Source organism: Trachymyrmex septentrionalis, unplaced genomic scaffold (genome assembly GCF_001594115.1).
Source record: "Trachymyrmex septentrionalis isolate Tsep2-gDNA-1 unplaced genomic scaffold, Tsep1.0 scaffold126, whole genome shotgun sequence".
NCBI classification, from domain to species: Eukaryota; Metazoa; Arthropoda; class Insecta; order Hymenoptera; family Formicidae; genus Trachymyrmex; species Trachymyrmex septentrionalis.
The window spans coordinates 1,685,728-1,695,908 of record NW_017304395.1 but is presented as its reverse complement, the minus strand read 5'-3'; the positions used below and the strand labels follow the sequence as shown (position 1 = coordinate 1,695,908).

Sequence of the window (10,181 nt, the reverse complement as noted above, 5' to 3'; positions counted from 1 at the left end):
GAGAGAGAGAGAGAGAGAGAGAGAGAGAGAGAGAGAGAGAGATAATCAAATTCTATCAAAAACAAATCTTTTCAAATCTTATTACAAATTTTGAAGACAAAAGGCATCTTTGATGCAAATTTTGTTGTATTCAAAACTATCAGTAAATTGATGATAAGTAAGGAACATGAGACCAAATTGTCGACAAAAGTCAAACAAGGCTTATAAGTAATTTAACAGCAAGATTACAACAAAAGCTGAACAAACCTTGCTAACCTAACTTTATGGCAAATTATCGACAAAAATCAAGATGTGTCATTGTCATACGCGATCTTGTCACGAGATAGATTAATAATTATTCATTATCATCATTGTAAGATACACATGGCAATATTTTAGCAATAAAACTAAATTGTTTGCATTTGATGTCATTCTGACATATTTGATTAGAGATCTGATCTACATTTGATATAAATATGTGTGTGTGTCATCATATTGATATTATAAAAAAAATCTGCTTTAATATTGGCTTCAATTTCCTTGGTGAAAAAATTTTGCTGAAATTATTTCACGTTTTGGAACATTTCATCAAAATTACTGAAAATTTGCTGAAATTTCACTGAAAGTGAATTTTTCAGCTAACATATTGAAAAATTATTAAAATGAAAACTGAACTAAAATTATTCTAAAATTTCTTTGAAATTTTATTGAAATTTCTCTGAAATTTTTCTAAAATATTGCTAAAATTTGAATAAAAATGAATCTTTTAGCTAAAAATCGCAGAAATTAAACTGAAATTTTCTAAAAGTCTGAAATTTTGCCAAAAAATATTCCAAAACGTAGAATAATTTCAGTAAAATTTTTTCAGCAGGATTGACTTCAGAAAATGTCCTTCAGATATGGTTTACATTGCATATTCTATTACGAATACAGTAGGTTCTGGGGTAAACCTTTAGGAGACATCTCTTCAATGACCTTGACCTTAACATATGTTATAAAGGTGAAGGTACTGATCAACTTTTAATATAAATTAATCGGCAGTCTTTTATAGTTTTCGAAATATATTTACATAAAATTCATATTCAAAATTTCATTATTTTCTGTATATGACACCTTGTATATGATGGATAGTGTATACATTGTATATAGAATCAGATCATGATATACATTATATATAGAATCAGAGTTATTTCAAGTATTTACGTTTTGGTACTATAATATTATTGATCTTGTTTATCAGGTATCAGAAGTGACTCTCACTCCACCTTCCCCCTACTTAAGGGCGCGCGACTTTCCACGCGAAGCGACTTTCATCCCACCTCCCCCCCCCCTGCTACGGGATTCATGACTCTACACGAAGCGACTTTTATAGATACAAACGATACCAGCAAAACGAATGAACAATGTTAATAATTTTATTAACAATTTGGCCATTTCTATACGGCACATGCGGACGCGTGTATGGTTCTGCTGTACGGGAAAAACCCGCTGCGAGCATGGTCCTGCTGTACGGAAAAGCCCGCCGCAAATGTACACTTTGCTTAGAGCGAAACGTATGAATAATAGCCAACTACATCCAAAGGTCATCGCCATCTACCGTCAGCGCTCATATCCACAGGTCATCACATGGATGCCATATAGGGTATCCCATTTTAAATGACGACCTCAAATTTCTCTTGAACAGTGCATTTTAGAGAAAAATATTTCAAACAAAAGTTTTGTCTGAAAGATTTCGAGGGGGATGTAAGATGGTACCATTGATTTGATCTTGGGTGACGTTTTCAAGGTCAGGGCAAGGTCACTTTGAATTTTTTAAACAGAACCTCAATTTTTTTATTACATATTTTTGTAGCTTATCCCAAGAGCTTTCCAAAACACTATAATAAAATACTATAATTAAATGACATTGATCGAATGAAAATTCGTTTGAAAAAGCTTTTCGAAAGAAGAACAATATAAAGTGATTTTCTATGATTTTTTTCATATTATCGAGATTTTGTAATAATAAGGGCTCACGGCGAGGAGTGACCCACATTGTAAGAAAAATAAGGATTCTTTTCTGAGTGACGCGTTTCTGAGTGGGCGGAGAAGAGAGAGAGAGAGAGAGAGAGAGAGAGAGAGAGAGAGAGAGTATGTGCATGCGTGCGTGCGTGCATATATATTTTCATAAAAGTGAATTTTCAGTGCAAAGATGAAAATAAGAGAAACAATCTTCAATAACCATGATCTTAATCTTAGGATATGATCCTGAATAACATTTAAGTAATTCTAGCCGTCGGTCGGACATTTTGGGTAATGCTAATGCCGGCAATGTAACAGCTGTAATTTGCAAGCTTTATAACTCAAAAAGTACTTAATGAAAATATATTTTATTATAATACAATATTTTGGAAAGGTCTCGAGGTAAGCTACAAGAATATGTAAAAATAGGAAGTTTTGTTTAAAAAATTCAAAATGACCTTGTCTTGACCTTGACAACGCCATCCAAGATCAAATCAATGGCACTATCTTATATTTCCCTCGAAGTCACTTAATTTTTATCTGAAATAGTTTTTTCTAAAATGTTTAAGAGAAATTTTAGGTCGCCATTAAAAATAGGACCCCCTGTATATTCAGCGCTCATATCCACAAGTCATCGCATGGATACTGTATCCGGTGCTTATACCCACAAGTCATCGCATGGATGCCGTATATATTTGATGCTCGGAATGAAAGGGTTAAAGCAGAGAATTTTTGAAAAGTTGTAACAAAATAATAAATTTTCTGCTTCAAAAGCAAATTCATGTTTTAAAAATAAAAATTATATGAGGAATTAATGTGTTCAAAGATAATTTTTGTTTTTAAAGCAGGAAATCTATTTCCTTGACCTTGACAATATATGTCAAGGTCAAGGCCAAGATCATTAAAGATGAGTCCATTGGTTTCAATTTACCAACAAAAATGATGGGGAAAGGCGGAAATGTGACGTTATTTCTTAAACTTTTTTTGTTTATAACTTTTTAAAGAGGGACGACCGCCAACTAAAATTTGTCAGAGGTCACTCAGGGTCATAATCTTGACAACGTGTCAAGATCAAAATCATCGGAGATGGATTTGTTATTTTCAATATTTGCCAAATTTTGTTTCGCCATTCTGCTCGATATGGCACTTTACAATTTTTTTTCGAAAGCCGAATGCCTTTTAAATATTCATAGATCAAGTGCTTTTTCAAATACTCGTATGTGATGCCCACGATATTTGATATGTATTATAATAGTTAATGTTTCTTCAAAGAATGACATTATATCTTGCTATTATATTTGTCTACTATGTGAAATTTGAATAAAATGTTCACTGTAAACTCATTTCATTTGCATTAAATCTCTGTCACACACACACACACACACACACACACACACACACACACACTCTCTCTCTCTCTCTCTCTCTCTCTCTCTCTCTCTCTCTTCCCCGCCCACTCAGAAACACGTCACTCAGAAAAGAATCCTTACCTTTCTCACAGTGTATCACCTCACGGTGGGCCCTTATTACCACAAAATCTCGATAATGTGAAAAAAAAATCATAGAAAACCTTATATTATTCTCTTTTCAAAAAGCTCTTTCAAACGAACTTTCACTCGATCAACATATTATTTTTAAGATTATCCAATCCTTCTCTTCTCCGCCTTTCGGAAATGTTAAGGTAGGTACTTTCAAGATTAAATAATAGATTTTATTATTCCATTGTATTTCTTAATCCTATATTTTGAACCACTCAGAAGTTATTTAAGTGACCCAGAACTTTTGGCTGGCACTGTATATTAGAAATATTCCTTATATCTATATATTACAGATATTGTATAAAATATTTAATCTATATTTTAATAATATTTCGAATAAATTAAACTTATATAAAATATGTATAAAATATTTATGTATATTTCAAAAAGACAAATAGAATGTTTACGAATATTTTGTGCTGTCTGAGTAGTGGTCACGATGTCGGGTTTCTAAACAAAATACAGTATTTTCAAAAATTATTTCAAAATATGTACTTGGCATATTAAGGCTGAGGCGTTTATGTGGCGCCAGTAAAAATATGTACGACCTGTAGCAAGGTTAATGTGGCCGTACGGCTCATGGGTGTCAGAAGACACACATAAAGAAGAGGTAGGCCAATGCGAAACTCGTCAAAGAAGGCGAATCCCGTTCACCGTTGTACAGCACTACAGCTCCGGCCTCGGCACGGATCGCCAACGAAACGAGAGAGAGCGGCAGTCAATCGGTCACCGTACACGCGTGCTTTCAGCAGTGTCTCCGGCAGTGTTTCGAGAATTACAAACTCTGCAAATTCCTTCTCTCTTCTCTCTCTCTCTCTCTCTCTTTCTCTCTCTCTTTCTCTCTTTTCTAATCTCTCCTCTCTCTCTCTCTCTTTCTCTCTCTCCGTCTTTCTCCCCCTGACCCGTTCATATACATACGTACATACGAAGTGGATTGTTCTCTCTTTCTCTCTTTCTCTTCTCGCTATTCAGGACTCTGAAACTCGTTTCAGTCAGTCACGGATTGTCCGTTGTTCCCTCGTTGTTGGTTCACGCGTTGTTGATCGCGGGCAGCAACTCACTGAGGATAAAAACGTGGATTTATATTTTTTTTCTTGATCCGTATTTTTTTCTTAATCGTCTGATCTTTTTGTTGAAGAATTAGTGAGTGCGCATAAACGAACGAGTGTTTATGGATATACATCTGTATAGAAGAATGCGGTAGGATGCGTATCCAGAAAAGATGTTTCTTACTGGGTCTCTGCCTCTTAGGCAGAGTCACCTTTTCCTTAACAGCCGTCAATACTGAAATTACTACATTACCCGGTAAGCTCTTAAGATAAATTCATTCTGATTGAAGAAAGTATCTTGAATTGTATATTAATAAAAAAGTTTTAGTATAAGAAATATTTTCAAAAATCATCATTTCATGAACTAAAAGTTGCTCAAAAGTGGGCACGTTAATTATAATATTGAAATTGTTAATATGTACAGTAAAAGCAATACCAGTAAAAAATATCACATCTTCGTAAAAAGTCTTAAAAAATAAGATTTTGTCCTCTTAACATAAAAAAATTTATAAGGTTATTCTCTCTCTTTAAAAATTATTTAAATTTCTGAATCTAAAATCTTCTAATAGTTCCTATGTCTAAAAAATTAGATATTTTTAAAGAGATATTTTTTTATGTTTTTTATATCCCTTAAATATATATACCTGAATTATACGTAAATAATGGAAAAAAAGGAAGTTTATAATTTTCTTAGATTTTACTTATTAATTTTAAATAAGACATCTATCGGGATATGCATTTTATTTCATTTGAGTAATAAGGCGCATTCATTAAAGCAATGAATGAAACGCGCAAGTTTGCATGAAGCAGCCGGAGACCTTAATGACTGCGTAGAAAATGCGCTCGGTTTTTTTAGATTCTCTTGCAATATTTGCGTTAAATCAGACTAATTAAAAAAAATCAATTCTGTATTGTTATGTTTCTTTATGTATAATTCGCAATAATATACTTCGCAATAATATACGTGAGATATTTATTTGTATTAATATCAATTACTTAGTATAATAATTGTACACCGTCTTATTCAATGAAAGTTGAATTAAAAATAATTTTACTTATTTGAATTTATTAAATGTTTAAAAATATAAATATTTACGAACAATATTTACGTCTAAAATACGTTAATAAAAATCTACTTGATAAATTTTGAATGCATTCACTTTTGGAAAATTTGTGTTATATATAACATATTTCACATATTTTAAAAGGTTTACTCAAATTTTTGTGTTCATTTATATATAACATAAGATGAATATATTATAAAACAATACAGATATTGTGGAAAAAAATGATGACAAAGAAAATAATAGTGATACAGTTTGTAAACAAACCGAGGAAGCATATTTTTTCCAATAAAATAAATATTTAAATTAACCCACATTTTTTATTCATTTATCTTAGAATTTATGTTTTAAAACACTTTATTTTTACGTTATTTCACTTACTCATAAATTGTGTCATTTTGACACTAAGAAATATTGAATATTAATTTAAAACATAATCTTTAAATAACATAATCATATATCAAATTAATATTCGAATATGTGTTGAAAAATTCGATACAAATTGTTAACAAGAACATAAGTGGACCGTTTCTAACACAAATACACAATTTTTTTACTATCAAATCATCAAAGTATTAATCGTCGGGCTTGTCATTTTCTCCTTCTCTAAAAATAAAACAAAAATAAACATTTATGCAATAAATTTAATTAATCTAATATAATTAATAAATTAATTAATTAAAATAATACATGTAATAAATAAAAAAAAATTAAAAGTAAGAACTGTCAAAACACGGTCCAAACTAGATGTTGGGATAATAATTATTATATAAATTCCTAATATATTTATTTAGTCAGACTGTACGCTGTATATTATCAGCCTTACACAATGATTTATAACTGAAATAATAATCTTCACAAATTAATTTTTGATCGTTGGTTTAATGCTATTAACATTTAAAATGCTCTAAAAAAACTTGTTGCAAAAAATATTATCTTAGCCAGGAATCGAACCTAGGACCTACTTTTTAGGCGGGTCAATAACTATCTCAACCACCAAGAATGTTGCAATATATTTACTGCAATCACCGATATATATATTTTTCTTCAATATTTTTTTCATTTATATACATATATCAAATACATATATATATTTTTTTATTTTCATTTTTGCATTAGAAATTTATCTTTACGTAAAAATGAAAATAAGAAGTACAACGCCGTTCAATGGTCTTGATCTTGACAAATATTATCCAGGTCATGATCCGGAACATTCAAGAGTTTTAGCCATCAATTTTAGGTAATGCTAATACTGGCGGTATTGTAACTTTCAAGCCTTGTAACTCGAAAATTACTTAATAAAAAAATATTTTATTATAGTGTTTTGAAAAGCAAACTACGAAAATGTGCAATTGGGGAAAATGGGGGGTTTTACTTAAAAAATTCAAAGTGATCTTACTTTGACAATGTTATACCCACGGTCAAATCTACAATACCATCTTGTAGTCCTCTCCAAATCACATAACTTTTGTCTGAAACTTTTTTTAATTCCACGTCTCCTTTTCGAGTTATCGCCCAGGTGATTAACATGAAACCCAGGTGATTAACATCCTGTATAGTATATATGAATTTACATTGAATTATTTAAACATTAAAGATCCAGCTTCCGACCGTCGTAGAAAATGTTTCTAATATGTAACATTTCTTACGAATCTTAAAGTATAAGACTGATGATTGATCGTTTGTACCATAATCGATTTGTTATCACACATTCAATATTAGAATAATGTATAAGAAATGTTACTTTTCGATTAAGTACGTAATAATAATTGTTCTAAAAAATTATTACTTACAATAAATCCTTTTTCTGAAATAATATTAAACCTTTACGATTTCCTACCCTTAATTTGAACATAAAAGACATTACTTCGTGAAGTATTTTGTTCTTCTAAGTTCTTGTCGTAAGCATTTTTTTCTGAATGTTTGCCGTATATTGATTTTGAATTAAATATACTACTCAACAAAAAATAGAGAACATTTCAGTACACACTTAAAATCGTACAATATTCAGAACATCGTAACTCGGTGAAAAATTATCGTAGATAAAAAATCAAAAAAGCATTTGAAAACTTGATCCATATTTTCGAAATCGGTTGATATTTCAATGTAACTGATTCTTTACGGAGATATACGGACATAAAAAATCTGAAAATTTTGTACAAATTTTATAAAGCAATTAAATTATTGAATGTTGAAGCAAAAGTGATCATTTTTGTTTCAACGTTCAATAACTTGATGAAAAAAAATCATACAGTATTCAATAAAAAAGCAAATTGGAGATATAGATTCACTCTTTCGATTGCTGTAAACTGCATTTTTGTGTGATTTTTACTTCACGCCATAGACCTTTATAAAATTTGTATAAAATTTTCAGATTTGACAGATATCCATTTGCGTTCGTAAAAGCTCCGTAAAAGATCAGTCAGATTGAAATATCTATTACCGATTTCAAAAATAAAGAATTCAACCTTTAAAATATTTTTTTAAAAATCTTATTAGATCATTTTTGACGAAGTTATTCTATCTTGAAGTTATATATAATATAAAGGACCATTTAGAATTAGGCCAAAATCAAGGTTTACATAACTCTGCGAAAAATGATTACAAAACGTTTGAAATAACCGTTTTAAAACTAAAAGTCATAACTTTCGAATACTTTAAATTATATTTCTATGTAAAAATTTTATTACAAACGATGCTAATATTTATATTTTAAATCTAATATAATAATTTAAAGTCGATATTTTAAAATTAAAAAATAAATTTCAACTTTGATGACATGCATGGAATAAAAAATCTTCATTGGGTAACATTAATGTAGGTAAACGTTATTTTTAAAGAAATGATAAGAGCACTTCAAAAATCCCTATCAAAAAAACATTATATAATAATGTAAAAGATATATTTTACACGAGAGTGTTTTTTTAATTTTAAACATCTGTATTCAATTTTTGAAGAAAAATCTGTTTATTTTATAGTGTCAAAGGTATGTACATTTTTGAAAGAAAAATATTGTTTTCTTATTCAGGACACAGAACTCAGAAGGTTTTTTAAAGTTTATTTTTTAGTTTTAAAAGATCGACTCAAATAGCATTATTTGTAATACAACTTTTACATAAAAACATGATTTGAAGCATTCAAAAGTTATGACTTTAAGTTTTAAAACGGTTATTTTAAACGTTTTATAATATAATCAAATGTTTTTAGCAGAGATACATAAACTTTGATTTTGGCCTTTTTAACGCTAATTCTGAATAATCCTTTATATATATATAACTTCAAGATAGAATAACTTCGTCAAAAATAATCTAATAAGATTTAAAAAAAAATATTTTAATTGAAACTCAATTTAGTTGAACTCTTTACTTTTGAAATCGGTGATAGATATTTCAATCCGATTGATCTTTTACGGAGCTGTACGGACACAAATGGATCCCCGTTAAATCTGAAAATTTTGTACAAATTTTATAAAGATCTATGACGTAAAGTAAAAATTGCACAAAAATGCGGTTTACAGCAGTCAAAAGAGTGAATCTTTACTTTAAACGTTGAAGCAAAAATGATCACTTTTGCATACCATTGTAATGAACGGTATTAGCAGACAATAGCTGTGCAGCTGGGAGTACTTTTTGTCATTCAGTACTTTGTAGATTTAAATGGTACTCAGATATTTTATACGCCACTTTTAAATCCTTATATACTATTAATTAGTTAACATCTGTTCTAAACATTCTTTGTCTTGCCACACGTAAGGAAAAAATGTTCAAATATTTCCTTGGTGACTCTCTACAATCTCTACAGTGTCGAGTTAATAACCTTTATTTTCATCATTTATTTATTTCCAATGTTTACACCTTTTAGTTAAAAGCTTCCTCACCACGACAAGGTAGGTGTATGTCGAGGAAGACATTTCGTTCTTTTTGTATTTTAAAATTTTAATCCCACCAACACACTTTTATTTAACGTGTCTCTCGACTAGGAGGGACAAATGCCTCCCCCCCTTGCTCCCCCTACTCTGGATCCATGCCTCTCCCTCTGAGCCTATACTTCTCCCCCTGGCAAGGGACGCACGATTTTCCATGTGAAGCAACTTCTAATCTATATGAGACTATTAAAGTTTATTCTATAAACATTATTTAAGTGAATTTATATTTAAACATTAAAGAAACATATTGATGTATTTTTTTATATTATGACTCGTTTTTACCATATCGCGATTAATGATTAATTTATTCAATGATAATATCATAAAAGTAACTATTCATGTATTACTAATAATTCTAATAGCAAAATGTTAGCAATTTGCGCGCAAATTGGCAAAGTTAATCAGATTTTGACTACAAAACCATAGCCATCTATGTCCGTATTTGACTATAGATTTGTCGACAAAACCTGTTGACATGTTTTGCCTGCCGATTGCTGACAAAAACTGAGCAGATTCTGCTGACATAATTTGACAGTAGATTGCGAGCAAAATCCAAGTAGAGCTTGTTGACATAACCTGACGGTAGATATTGGCAACAGAAATCGAAAAAGATTTGTCATTTTCA

The 10,181-nt window shown here is 30.2% G+C and overlaps 1 protein-coding gene across 2 annotated transcripts in view; it reads left to right on the top strand.

The window, feature by feature from the left end:
- The first annotated feature begins 4,462 nt into the window (after positions 1–4,462).
- LOC108755735 (putative epidermal cell surface receptor) overlaps positions 4,463–10,181 on the top strand; it is a 70,720-nt gene continuing 65,001 nt past the window's right edge. For both annotated transcript variants that reach the window (XM_018498940.1, XM_018498950.1), the window contains exon 1: positions 4,463–4,823. In XM_018498940.1, coding sequence (XP_018354442.1) covers positions 4,724–4,823 — 100 coding nt within the window. In that variant the 5' untranslated portion in view covers positions 4,463–4,723. The remainder of the gene's footprint in view (positions 4,824–10,181) is intronic.